Source organism: Bombus terrestris, chromosome 5 (assembly GCF_910591885.1).
Source record: "Bombus terrestris chromosome 5, iyBomTerr1.2, whole genome shotgun sequence".
In the NCBI taxonomy this organism is placed as follows: domain Eukaryota; kingdom Metazoa; phylum Arthropoda; class Insecta; order Hymenoptera; family Apidae; genus Bombus; species Bombus terrestris.
In genome coordinates this window covers 1,134,602-1,147,984 of record NC_063273.1, presented here as the reverse complement: position 1 = coordinate 1,147,984, position 13,383 = coordinate 1,134,602, and the positions used below count along the sequence as shown (strand labels likewise).

The following is a 13,383-nucleotide window of genomic DNA, read 5'->3' as shown; positions in this document are numbered from 1 at the left end:
CGGCAGTAATTGATCAATGCGAGTATCGAAAATTGAATTTTAATTTCCGATGCTCTCGGATTCGTTAATTATTTAAATCTTTTAACAATGAATTTTAATATAAAATAAACTAGATCTTTATCCTTTTCTATCGCTTAAGATATTTTTATTGCTTTTTATTTCAACCGTATTATTATTTTCAGCGTGTATTATTTCAATTTTCAGCGTGTATCTTAATTATTCGCGTATAATTAATATTATGAAATCGATTCGTTCGGTTTCTTTTATATCGTTTCAAAACGGGTAACTCAAGCTCTTCGAATTTCTCAAAGCTATCCCTTATTAAACGTTCGACAATTGGCCATTCACCTTTCGCATTTTATCTTGCTTCGCTTGAAATCGATTATAATAGGAAACTAATTATACTATTTAACCGCGCTAGTATATATTATGTATGCACGAGAATTAAAGATATTCAAGAAATTATTCCATGTTCAATTTGTACACCTATTTACAAATACAAATACTTTTACTTTACGAAAGTTTATTTCATGTACAGTCTTTCATGGCTGGAGTTAGCGTCATTAAAGCGTTCTCCATATTTTTCCTTTCTGTTTCGGTTTTAAGAGTACCCCATACTTTTTCCAGCTTTTGTTGTTGATATCTCTAAAAAACAAGTTTCAATTCGTCGACTCAATTTTGGAGCACGTATTTTTTAATTCTGATTCTGTATGATTTAACAATTTTACTTACTTTGATAAAGAGGAAACAATGTTTCAATGTTGCACCCACGTAAAGTATTTTTACTGATACTAAACGTCCTGCTATGTCATTTATGATTGGGATAGCCTTTAGTAAAAATTTGTGGGGGCCATGTCCGGTTTTCACTAATGCAATTTTTGTATGTATATTGCAATACTTTGCTAGAAAGAAAATTTTATAAAATCGTATATCACATATATATTCCAAATTCAATCTTCCGCTTTCAACTTATACCAATTTCAATGCAAAGATTTTATATTACCGCTAAAACCAGCTTTTATCGCTGCAACTCCAAAATCACCATACAACTGTTGTACTTTTTGTTGAATAGCATTATGCAAAATCATAGTTTTTAATTGTAAAGGCTTGTTAGATTTATCACCAACAGTTATTTCAAATATTATGTATCTACGAATATATGTAGAATTAATTACACAAATTGCACATTCGTGAAAACATAGATTGTAATAAAGTATTTAATAAAAATATATAATAAATAAATAGACATAATAATAGTTTATAATAAAAAAACATAGAAATTCTATTACTGAATTATCAAAATAAATAAACAAATGTAGAATATTTTATTACCTGTTTTTAAAGCGAACCATGGTTTTAGGTTATATGCAATACACTAAAGCATCAATTGCTCCAGAAAACAACACTTAGCAAGAGATTCCATAGTAAGAATATGAACAATTAATAAATTTACGCCATTTAACAACAAAATACTGATACATTGCACGTTTTCACAAAATTATAACATACGAAACGGCGCTGCATCCACGTGCACTGCACTTGATTATTCGATAGATAAGGTAATGCTAGGTCACTGTCAAACACAGTTGCACACGTGCGTTCAATGTGTGCCATATTTCTAATAATTTTTTCTAATAATGTAATCTTTCGTTCTTTATTTCGAATTCATTGTTATCTTTTGAATGAATAACATTTTCTCCTTTAATTAATTATCGGAGACTTTAATGGAACTCTACATGAAATGTTTGAAAAATATAGACTATGGTACGAAGTAGTACAATTAAACAAGATAATACACGTAGAATTTTTTATGCACACATGTTTCCATATACGAGTTTCCGCGTACTATGTCATCGTATTTACGTAATATTATTGTATACCGTTTACAATATTATTTTTTTAGATCTAACTTTTCAATACAGTATATACATTTTGCCCTATATTTTTGCAATTTAATTCTATATTGCTTATTTAATGAAAAATAACTTTTTTGATAAATCGCTTTTCGTTCTTCGCATTTAATCTAGAATAAACTAGAAGAGAGAAGCATATAGTAATAAGTTATTATTTATATTGCTACTGCTTCACTATTTCTTATTATTGCAGGAGTTATTTCAGGGTCATGTGAGATTAAAAAATATGCCTGTGATTACGCTAAAGCTTCACTGATAATGGTTATGTACTCTTATTTGCAACTCATAATGATTCTAGCTGAAGTAGAGCATTCAGTTGGATTCTCTTAGTGAAAGGTACAAAATTTAGGTGCTGGTTCCAAGGAATATAGACATGGATTACTATGTGGGTGTTGATGTAGGAACAGGAAGTGCTCGAGCTGCTCTAGTGTCTTCCACAGGAAAGATACTGAAAATGACGACATGCCCACTTGAAATTTTCCACCCCGCTCCTAATTTTTATGAACAATCATCTGATAATATTTGGAGTGCAGTTTGCCATGTAGTAAAGGTACTAACTTCAGCTGAATTAATCTATATTGTTTATAATAAATTCAAATATCTATACATAATTTATTTATTATTGTTTGTAGTCAGTTGTAGCTGATATCTCTGCAGAATATGTACGGGGTATTGGCTTTGCTGCTACTTGTTCATTGGTAGCAATTGACAAAACAGGATCACCAGTCACAGTTAGTCCAACAGGTAAATTAACAAATGAATTGCAATTCTTCTTTCAATTGCACGAAATGTTTGTTTACCAATGGAATTTTTATTACAGGTGAAAATAAACAGAATGTTATATTATGGATGGACCATAGAGCACAGAAAGAAGCTGATTTTATAAATGAACAGAATCACGAGATGCTTCAGTATGTAGGTGGGAAAGTATCGTTAGAGATGCAAACACCCAAAATGTTGTGGCTCAAAAATAATCTACCTTCATCTTGGAACCGCGCAGCACTGCTATTTGATCTGCCTGATTTCTTAACCTGGAAAGCTACAGATTCTGAATCAAGGTAGCAATATTATTGTATGCCAGTACAAACACACGAATATTCTATTTACAACTTTCTAATCCGATTTCAGATCTCTATGCTCTTTGTGGAACTATAGCGCAAAAATTATTCAATTAGTTTTCGTTATTAGAGCAGCAATCAGTACACGTTAACAACAAAATTATGCACCATATCGTCGTTCACTGCTATGGGTATTTGGGGTCTTACAAAAAAGAAGGGTGATAATGAAACAATCATAACTACAAAAGAAGTTCTAATAGCAAAAGCCGATGCATTATACGAGCAAGAACAATACCAGGAAATACATGACCTTCTAATAAATTATAAAGTAATTACATTATGTATATCACTTATAAATGTAGATAACAAAACTGAACATTTTTCTAGGATAGCGGTGATATTGAAATTATATGGCGTTTGTGTAGAGCAATGTATAAATTGTCTAAAATTGTGAGCGAAGTAGATGGAAAGAAATTAATTTTCGAAGCTTATGATTTAATACTCAAGGCACTTGAAATAAAAGAGGATAATTGGGCTGCACACAAATGGGCATCGATTCTTCTTAATTCTAAGACTCTTTATGAAGGAGTAAAAGCACAAATAAAAGAGTCATATAATATTAAGAAACATATGCTGGTATATTTCATGATAATATATTAATATATATATGTAGTATATAATATATATATATATATTATACTTCTAAATATTTCGTTCCCTGACACAATGTCAAGCAATTGATCGAATATGTTTAATATCGCAGAGAGCAATGGAACTAAATCCAAAAGAACCGACACTTATGTACATGCTTGGTACTTGGTGCTATCAAGTTGCCGATTTAACATGGTATCAAAGAAAAATTGCATCTGTAATATTCGGAGAACCACCATCTTCATCATTCGAGGAAGCTCTAAAATACTTTGAAACCGCAGAGGAAATTGATCCCAATTTCTACAGTCAAAATTTATTAATGTTGGGCAAAACCTACTTAAAATTAAATCAAAAAGAGCTAGCTATGAAATATTTAAAAATGGCCCTTGAATATCCTGCAAAGAACGAAGATGATCGAGATGCTAAACAGGAAGCACAAAAGTTGTTAAAGAAATTTTAACAAACTCGACAGAAATTATAATCTATTATATGATAAATTGGAATTGAAGGGATAAAGTAAATTTAGAGTCAATCTTTTCAGTAGAAGTATAAAATTTATTTACTATAAAGTGCAATAGTACATATGTGCGATGAGCTTTTTATACATAACATCTAAGATATTAATCACTATTTGAAGATTTCAAACTACTATAAACATGTATATTTTATAAAATGTTTCATATTAAATATTTTATACAATCTTTAATAATATGTAAGAAAATAAGTTAAATAATTAATTTCTAAGTCGAATTAATTTATCGGTCAGGAGAGACTTCAACTTCATTCATCTCGTTGCGAATGGCGTCAAGTGCTTCTTGTTGCAAATTGGAGAGCATCCGGAGATATTGACGTGCTTCAGGACCGCCCATGTTCATTCCTTGTGTTCCCATCAAATGGCATAAAAGGAGAAGATGCAGGGCAAATTGTGTACGGAATTCACCACACGGGCAACTATATTTTACTACAACGTAATCCGGTGGTAGTTGGTCTTCCGGAGGTGATGGTATGACATGCAAATGGTTATATCCAAGTCGGCACTGCTCCATCGTTTTGTTATAAGGCACAATCTGGAAAAATAAAATTCACAAATTGTTTAAGAAATCGGTGGAAGAAACGATTTGAAGGAAATAAAATACTTACTGCTCCAAGTGTGACGAAGATGTATAAGGATGTTTCCAAATGCGAAGGATTCTCGAACGTGAAGAACTTTCGAACTCGAAGTACTTCCAGAAATGTAGAATTTTAAAAATTGCAAAATTAAAGCTCTCTCAGAACTTTCAAACGTTCTGTTCGATGTTCGAATTGGGAATGAATTTCCGAGCTAGTTGCCGAGCTTATACAGTCGACAGAGTCTGTTACCACCACCATACTTGTTTGTAGATTAAGAATTTTATGAGACCCCCTAGTTAGCAGGCAGGTAAAACCTAAACAGCTGTTAATTTGTTTAAGGGATAGACGGATTGGTGCGCGCGTATTCAGGTAGTCGAAATTTCTTTCTTAATCCTCAATTACCAAAGTCCGAGAATGCTTCCGAGGATAAACGATCACGATAGAGTTGGAGCAAAATGCGATTGTAATTTATTATTAGTCGTCGAGTAGGAAGCGAATACATTGCTTTTTTTTTAAATTTACGCTCTTTAATAAATAATAATTTATGTGTCACCTCTATATGGGTTACATGGTTATCACCACTGGGCTATTAGAGCAACAATCGTCTCGGGCGGTAGTTTATGTTCTATGTTTACATTCGTAGGAGTTCGCCAATATTATAATTATGAGTTATTCGAAGTACGTATATCGCTTAAATATATTCGAACGAATGATATACTTTATACAGAATTATATACTGAAACATTGAACGATAGATACATCTACCATCGCTTTATTATTTCTTATGCATTAATTACACAGTCGTCGTATTAAGTATATAGTAAGTACAGCAGAGAATTATTTGTTCGGTAATAGTTGTCGGTTGAGCTATTCCGAAGATTATATCGTAAATATCGTTTGGCTTCGAATATATTTTATGATCAAGGGACAGCTTCTTGTTATTGGTATTTGGCGGAGGGTAACGATGAGTCAATGAGTCGTAAACTCCTAGGCAGGTTCAGGGAGAGGACAAGGGGTAGCTGCATAATTCAAAAGCGTTAATAGTTCCCGTTTTCCATTTGCTTGAAAGAACGATTCATTGTCGGTAGATATAAAGACGATATTATTCGTTATTTATTAGGAACGTACATTAATACAAGTTGTGCTTATAGAATTAAGTTGTAGAAAATAACGGCAGTAATTGATCAATGCGAGTATCGAAAATTGAATTTTAATTTCCGATGCTCTCGGATTCGTTAATTATTTAAATCTTTTAACAATGAATTTTAATATAAAATAAACTAGATCTTTATCCTTTTCTATCGCTTAAGATATTTTTATTGCTTTTTATTTCAACCGTATTATTATTTTCAACGTGTATTATTTCAATTTTCAGCGTGTATCTTAATTATTCGCGTATAATTAATATTATGAAATCGATTCGTTCGGTTTCTTTTATATCGTTTCAAAACGGGTAACTCAAGCTCTTCGAATTTCTCAAAGCTATCCCTTATTAAACGTTCGACAATTGGCCATTCACCTTTCGCATTTTATCTTGCTTCGCTTGAAATCGATTATAATAGGAAACTAATTATACTATTTAACCGCGCTAGTATATATTATGTATGCACGAGAATTAAAGATATTCAAGAAATTATTCCATGTTCAATTTGTACACCTATTTACAAATACAAATACTTTTACTTTACGAAAGTTTATTTCATGTACAGTCTTTCATGGCTGGAGTTAGCGTCATTAAAGCGTTCTCCATATTTTTCCTTTCTGTTTCGGTTTTAAGAGTACCCCATACTTCTTCCAGCTTTTGTTGTTGATATCTCTAAAAAACAAGTTTCAATTCGTCGACTCAATTTTGGAGCACGTATTTTTTAATTCTGATTCTGTATGATTTAACAATTTTACTTACTTTGATAAAGAGGAAACAATGTTTCAATGTTGCACCCACGTAAAGTATTTTTACTGATACTAAACGTCCTGCTATGTCATTTATGATTGGGATAGCCTTTAGTAAAAATTTGTGGGGGCCATGTCTGGTTTTCACTAATGCAATTTTTGTATGTATATTGCAATACTTTGCTAGAAAGAAAATTTTATAAAATCGTATATCACATATATATTCCAAATTCAATCTTCCGCTTTCAACTTATACCAATTTCAATGCAAAGATTTTATATTACCGCTAAAACCAGCTTTTATCGCTGCAACTCCAAAATCACCATACAACTGTTGTACTTTTTGTTGAATAGCATTATGCAAAATCATAGTTTTTAATTGTAAAGGCTTGTTAGATTTATCACCAACAGTTATTTCAAATATTATGTATCTACGAATATATGTAGAATTAATTACACAAATTGCACATTCGTGAAAACATAGATTGTAATAAAGTATTTAATAAAAATATATAATAAATAAATAGACATAATAATAGTTTATAATAAAAAAACATAGAAATTCTATTACTGAATTATCAAAATAAATAAACAAATGTAGAATATTTTATTACCTGTTTTTAAAGCGAACCATGGTTTTAGGTTATATGCAATACACTAAAGCATCAATTGCTCCAGAAAACAACACTTAGCAAGAGATTCCATAGTAAGAATATGAACAATTAATAAATTTACGCCATTTAACAACAAAATACTGATACATTGCACGTTTTCACAAAATTATAACATACGAAACGGCGCTGCATCCACGTGCACTGCACTTGATTATTCGATAGATAAGGTAATGCTAGGTCACTGTCAAACACAGTTGCACACGTGCGTTCAATGTGTGCCATATTTCTAATAATTTTTTCTAATAATGTAATCTTTCGTTCTTTATTTCGAATTCATTGTTATCTTTTGAATGAATAACATTTTCTCCTTTAATTAATTATCGGAGACTTTAATGGAACTCTACATGAAATGTTTGAAAAATATAGACTATGGTACGAAGTAGTACAATTAAACAAGATAATACACGTAGAATTTTTTATGCACACATGTTTCCATATACGAGTTTCCGCGTACTATGTCATCGTATTTACGTAATATTATTGTATACCGTTTACAATATTATTTTTTTAGATCTAACTTTTCAATACAGTATATACATTTTGCCCTATATTTTTGCAATTTAATTCTATATTGCTTATTTAATGAAAAATAACTTTTTTGATAAATCGCTTTTCGTTCTTCGCATTTAATCTAGAATAAACTAGAAGAGAGAAGCATATAGTAATAAGTTATTATTTATATTGCTACTGCTTCACTATTTCTTATTATTGCAGGAGTTATTTCAGGGTCATGTGAGATTAAAAAATATGCCTGTGATTACGCTAAAGCTTCACTGATAATGGTTATGTACTCTTATTTGCAACTCATAATGATTCTAGCTGAAGTAGAGCATTCAGTTGGATTCTCTTAGTGAAAGGTACAAAATTTAGGTGCTGGTTCCAAGGAATATAGACATGGATTACTATGTGGGTGTTGATGTAGGAACAGGAAGTGCTCGAGCTGCTCTAGTGTCTTCCACAGGAAAGATACTGAAAATGACGACATGCCCACTTGAAATTTTCCACCCCGCTCCTAATTTTTATGAACAATCATCTGATAATATTTGGAGTGCAGTTTGCCATGTAGTAAAGGTACTAACTTCAGCTGAATTAATCTATATTGTTTATAATAAATTCAAATATCTATACATAATTTATTTATTATTGTTTGTAGTCAGTTGTAGCTGATATCTCTGCAGAATATGTACGGGGTATTGGCTTTGCTGCTACTTGTTCATTGGTAGCAATTGACAAAACAGGATCACCAGTCACAGTTAGTCCAACAGGTAAATTAACAAATGAATTGCAATTCTTCTTTCAATTGCACGAAATGTTTGTTTACCAATGGAATTTTTATTACAGGTGAAGATAAACAGAATGTTATATTATGGATGGACCATAGAGCACAGAAAGAAGCTGATTTTATAAATGAACAGAATCACGAGATGCTTCAGTATGTAGGTGGGAAAGTATCGTTAGAGATGCAAACACCCAAAATGTTGTGGCTCAAAAATAATCTACCTTCATCTTGGAACCGCGCAGCACTGCTATTTGATCTGCCTGATTTCTTAACCTGGAAAGCTACAGATTCTGAATCAAGGTAGCAATATTATTGTATGCCAGTACAAACACACGAATATTCTATTTACAACTTTCTAATCCGATTTCAGATCTCTATGCTCTTTGTGGAACTATAGCGCAAAAATTATTCAATTAGTTTTCGTTATTAGAGCAGCAATCAGTACACGTTAACAACAAAATTATGTACCATATCGTCGTTCACTGCTATGGGTATTTGGGGTCTTACAAAAAAGAAGGGTGATAATGAAACAATCATAACTACAAAAGAAGTTCTAATAGCAAAAGCCGATGCATTATACGAGCAAGAACAATACCAGGAAATACATGACCTTCTAATAAATTATAAAGTAATTACATTATGTATATCACTTATAAATGTAGATAACAAAACTGAACATTTTTCTAGGATAGCGGTGATATTGAAATTATATGGCGTTTGTGTAGAGCAATGTATAAATTGTCTAAAATTGTGAGCGAAGTAGATGGAAAGAAATTAATTTTCGAAGCTTATGATTTAATACTCAAGGCACTTGAAATAAAAGAGGATAATTGGGCTGCACACAAATGGGCATCGATTCTTCTTAATTCTAAGACTCTTTATGAAGGAGTAAAAGCACAAATAAAAGAGTCATATAATATTAAGAAACATATGCTGGTATATTTCATGATAATATATTAATATATATATGTACTATATAATATATATATATATATTATACTTCTAAATATTTCGTTCCCTGACACAATGTCAAGCAATTGATCGAATATGTTTAATATCGCAGAGAGCAATGGAACTAAATCCAAAAGAACCGACACTTATGTACATGCTTGGTACTTGGTGCTATCAAGTTGCCGATTTAACATGGTATCAAAGAAAAATTGCATCTGTAATATTCGGAGAACCACCATCTTCATCATTCGAAGAAGCTCTAAAATACTTTGAAACCGCAGAGGAAATTGATCCCAATTTCTACAGTCAAAATTTATTAATGTTGGGCAAAACCTACTTAAAATTAAATCTAAAAGAGCTAGCTATGAAATATTTAAAAATGGCCCTTGAATATCCTGCAAAGAACGAAGATGATCGAGATGCTAAACAGGAAGCACAAAAGTTGTTAAAGAAATTTTAACAAACTCGACAGAAATTATAATCTATTATATGATAAATTGGAATTGAAGGGATAAAGTAAATTTAGAGTCAATCTTTTCAGTAGAAGTATAAAATTTATTTACTATAAAGTGCAATAGTACATATGTGCGATGAGCTTTTTATACATAACATCTAAGATATTAATCACTATTTGAAGATTTCAAACTACTATAAACATGTATATTTTATAAAATGTTTCATATTAAATATTTTATACAATCTTTAATAATATGTAAGAAAGTAAGTTAAATAATTAATTTCTAAGTCGAATTAATTTATCGGTCAGGAGAGTCTTCAACTTCATTCATCTCGTTGCGAATGGCGTCAAGTGCTTTTTGTTGCAAATTGGAGAGCATCCGGAGATATTGACGTGCTTCAGGACCGCCCATGTTCATTCCTTGTGTTCCCATCAAATGGCATAAAAGGAGAAGATGCAGGGCAAATTGTGTACGGAATTCACCACACGGGCAACTATATTTTACTACAACGTAATCCGGTGGTAGTTGGTCTTCCGGAGGTGATGGTATGACATGCAAATGGTTATATCCAAGTCGGCACTGCTCCATCGTTTTGTTATAAGGCACAATCTGGAAAAATAAAATTCACAAATTGTTTAAGAAATCGGTGGAAGAAACGATTTGAAGGAAATAAAATACTTACTGCTCCAAGTGTGACGAAGATGTATAAGGATGTTTCCAAATGCGAAGGATTCTCGAACGTGAAGAACTTTCGAACTCGAAGTACTTCCAGAAATGTAGAATTTTAAAAATTGCAAAATTAAAGCTCTCTCAGAACTTTCAAACGTTCTGTTCGATGTTCGAATTGGGAATGAATTTCCGAGCTAGTTGCCGAGCTTATACAGTCGACAGAGTCTGTTACCACCACCATACTTGTTTGTAGATTAAGAATTTTATGAGACCCCCTAGTTAGCAGGCAGGTAAAACCTAAACAGCTGTTAATTTGTTTAAGGGATAGACGGATTGGTGCGCGCGTATTCAGGTAGTCGAAATTTCTTTCTCAATCCTCAATTACCAAAGTCCGAGAATGCTTCCGAGGATAAACGATCACGATAGAGTTGGAGCAAAATGCGATTGTAATTTATTATTAGTCGTCGAGTAGGAAGCGAATACATTGCTTTTTTTTTAAATTTACGCTCTTTAATAAATAATAATTTATGTGTCACCTCTATATGGGTTACATGGTTATCACCACTGGGCTATTAGAGCAACAATCGTCTCGGGCGGTAGTTTATGTTCTATGTTTACATTCGTAGGAGTTCGCCAATATTATAATTATGAGTTATTCGAAGTACGTATATCGCTTAAATATATTCGAACGAATGATATACTTTATACAGAATTATATACTGAAACATTGAACGATAGATACATCTACCATCGCTTTATTATTTCTTATGCATTAATTACACAGTCGTCGTATTAAGTATATAGTAAGTACAGCAGAGAATTATTTGTTCGGTAATAGTTGTCGGTTGAGCTATTCCGAAGATTATATCGTAAATATCGTTTGGCTTCGAATATATTTTATGATCAAGGGACAGCTTCTTGTTATTGGTATTTGGCGGAGGGTAACGATGAGTCAATGAGTCGTAAACTCCTAGGCAAGTTCAGGGAGAGGACAAGGGGTAGCTGCATAATTCAAAAGCGTTAATAGTTCCCGTTTTCCATTTGCTTGAAAGAACGATTCATTGTCGGTAGATATAAAGACGATATTATTCGTTATTTATTAGGAACGTACATTAATACAAGTTGTGCTTATAGAATTAAGTTGTAGAAAATAACGGCAGTAATTGATCAATGCGAGTATCGAAAATTGAATTTTAATTTCCGATGCTCTCGGATTCGTTAATTATTTAAATCTTTTAACAATGAATTTTAATATAAAATAAACTAGATCTTTATCCTTTTCTATCGCTTAAGATATTTTTATTGCTTTTTATTTCAACCGTATTATTATTTTCAACGTGTATTATTTCAATTTTCAGCGTGTATCTTAATTATTCGCGTATAATTAATATTATGAAATCGATTCGTTCGGTTTCTTTTATATCGTTTCAAAACGGGTAACTCAAGCTCTTCGAATTTCTCAAAGCTATCCCTTATTAAACGTTCGACAATTGGCCATTCACCTTTCGCATTTTATCTTGCTTCGCTTGAAATCGATTATAATAGGAAACTAATTATACTATTTAACCGCGCTAGTATATATTATGTATGCACGAGAATTAAAGATATTCAAGAAATTATTCCATGTTCAATTTGTACACCTATTTACAAATACAAATACTTTTACTTTACGAAAGTTTATTTCATGTACAGTCTTTCATGGCTGGAGTTAGCGTCATTAAAGCGTTCTCCATATTTTTCCTTTCTGTTTCGGTTTTAAGAGTACCCCATACTTTTTCCAGCTTTTGTTGTTGATATCTCTAAAAAACAAGTTTCAATTCGTCGACTCAATTTTGGAGCACGTATTTTTTAATTCTGATTCTGTATGATTTAACAATTTTACTTACTTTGATAAAGAGGAAACAATGTTTCAATGTTGCACCCACGTAAAGTATTTTTACTGATACTAAACGTCCTGCTATGTCATTTATGATTGGGATAGCCTTTAGTAAAAATTTGTGGGGGCCATGTCTGGTTTTCACTAATGCAATTTTTGTATGTATATTGCAATACTTTGCTAGAAAGAAAATTTTATAAAATCGTATATCACATATATATTCCAAATTCAATCTTCCGCTTTCAACTTATACCAATTTCAATGCAAAGATTTTATATTACCGCTAAAACCAGCTTTTATCGCTGCAACTCCAAAATCACCATACAACTGTTGTACTTTTTGTTGAATAGCATTATGCAAAATCATAGTTTTTAATTGTAAAGGCTTGTTAGATTTATCACCAACAGTTATTTCAAATATTATGTATCTACGAATATATGTAGAATTAATTACACAAATTGCACATTCGTGAAAACATAGATTGTAATAAAGTATTTAATAAAAATATATAATAAATAAATAGACATAATAATAGTTTATAATAAAAAAACATAGAAATTCTATTACTGAATTATCAAAATAAATAAACAAATGTAGAATATTTTATTACCTGTTTTTAAAGCGAACCATGGTTTTAGGTTATATGCAATACACTAAAGCATCAATTGCTCCAGAAAACAACACTTAGCAAGAGATTCCATAGTAAGAATATGAACAATTAATAAATTTACGCCATTTAACAACAAAATACTGATACATTGCACGTTTTCACAAAATTATAACATACGAAACGGCGCTGCATCCACGTGCACTGCACTTGATTATTCGATAGATAAGGTAATGCTAGGTCACTGT

General features: G+C 31.6%; 6 protein-coding genes across 10 annotated transcripts; 3 read left to right on the top strand and 3 right to left on the bottom strand.

Moving 5' to 3' along the window:
* Positions 1-506: 506 nt before the first annotated feature.
* LOC125385183 (ribonuclease P/MRP protein subunit POP5-like) lies at positions 507-1,772 on the bottom strand. Its single transcript, XM_048406185.1, has 4 exons — positions 1,333-1,772; positions 1,004-1,149; positions 733-902; positions 507-645 (listed from the first exon to the last, which is right to left on the bottom strand). The coding sequence occupies exons 1-4, from the start codon at positions 1,350-1,352 to the stop codon at positions 529-531; spliced, it is 453 nt and encodes a 150-aa protein (XP_048262142.1). The 5' UTR covers positions 1,353-1,772; the 3' UTR covers positions 507-528.
* A 77-nt stretch (positions 1,773-1,849) lies between these two features.
* LOC125385138 (FGGY carbohydrate kinase domain-containing protein-like) lies at positions 1,850-2,737 on the top strand. Its single transcript, XM_048406009.1, has 2 exons — positions 1,850-2,463; positions 2,546-2,737. The coding sequence occupies exons 1-2, from the start codon at positions 2,287-2,289 to the stop codon at positions 2,735-2,737; spliced, it is 369 nt and encodes a 122-aa protein (XP_048261966.1). The 5' UTR covers positions 1,850-2,286.
* LOC125385169 (regulator of microtubule dynamics protein 1-like) lies at positions 2,736-6,368 on the top strand. 2 transcript variants are annotated; one of them, XR_007224194.1, is made up of 5 exons: positions 2,736-2,971; positions 3,042-3,299; positions 3,359-3,607; positions 3,735-4,625; positions 4,721-6,368. XR_007224194.1 is itself a non-coding variant. In XM_048406168.1 (4 exons), exons 2-4 carry the CDS (start codon positions 3,159-3,161, stop codon positions 4,080-4,082), a joined length of 738 nt encoding a protein of 245 aa, XP_048262125.1. In that variant the 5' UTR covers positions 2,736-2,971; positions 3,042-3,158; the 3' UTR covers positions 4,083-6,368. The 2 variants fall into 2 exon arrangements, 1 of the variants encoding a protein (XP_048262125.1); XM_048406168.1 differs by having other exon boundaries at positions 3,735-6,368.
* On the bottom strand, positions 5,818-7,374 carry LOC100646179 (ribonuclease P/MRP protein subunit POP5). Its single transcript, XM_012309006.3, has 4 exons — positions 7,236-7,374; positions 6,907-7,052; positions 6,636-6,805; positions 5,818-6,548 (listed from the first exon to the last, which is right to left on the bottom strand). The coding sequence occupies exons 1-4, from the start codon at positions 7,253-7,255 to the stop codon at positions 6,432-6,434; spliced, it is 453 nt and encodes a 150-aa protein (XP_012164396.1). The 5' UTR covers positions 7,256-7,374; the 3' UTR covers positions 5,818-6,431.
* Positions 7,375-7,525: 151 nt separating this feature from the next.
* LOC125385160 (regulator of microtubule dynamics protein 1-like) lies at positions 7,526-12,271 on the top strand. 4 transcript variants are annotated; one of them, XR_007224183.1, is made up of 8 exons: positions 7,526-7,667; positions 8,010-8,366; positions 8,449-8,560; positions 8,637-8,874; positions 8,945-9,202; positions 9,262-9,510; positions 9,638-10,528; positions 10,624-12,271. XR_007224183.1 is itself a non-coding variant. In XM_048406145.1 (8 exons), the coding sequence occupies exons 6-8, from the start codon at positions 9,062-9,064 to the stop codon at positions 9,983-9,985; spliced, it is 738 nt and encodes a 245-aa protein (XP_048262102.1). In that variant the 5' UTR covers positions 7,526-7,667; positions 8,010-8,152; positions 8,218-8,366; positions 8,449-8,560; positions 8,637-8,874; positions 8,945-9,061; the 3' UTR covers positions 9,986-12,271. The 4 variants fall into 4 exon arrangements, 3 of the variants coding, with proteins under 3 accessions (XP_048262102.1, XP_048262101.1, XP_048262100.1); XM_048406145.1 differs by having other exon boundaries at positions 8,010-8,152; positions 8,218-8,366; positions 9,638-12,271; XM_048406144.1 differs by lacking the exon at positions 7,526-7,667 and adding an exon at positions 7,671-7,766 and having other exon boundaries at positions 9,638-12,271.
* Positions 12,272-12,312: 41 nt separating this feature from the next.
* Positions 12,313-13,277, bottom strand: LOC125385173 (ribonuclease P/MRP protein subunit POP5-like). Its single transcript, XM_048406174.1, has 4 exons — positions 13,139-13,277; positions 12,810-12,955; positions 12,539-12,708; positions 12,313-12,451 (listed from the first exon to the last, which is right to left on the bottom strand). Exons 1-4 carry the CDS (start codon positions 13,156-13,158, stop codon positions 12,335-12,337), a joined length of 453 nt encoding a protein of 150 aa, XP_048262131.1. The 5' UTR covers positions 13,159-13,277; the 3' UTR covers positions 12,313-12,334.
* Between the last annotated feature and the right edge of the window lie 106 nt (positions 13,278-13,383).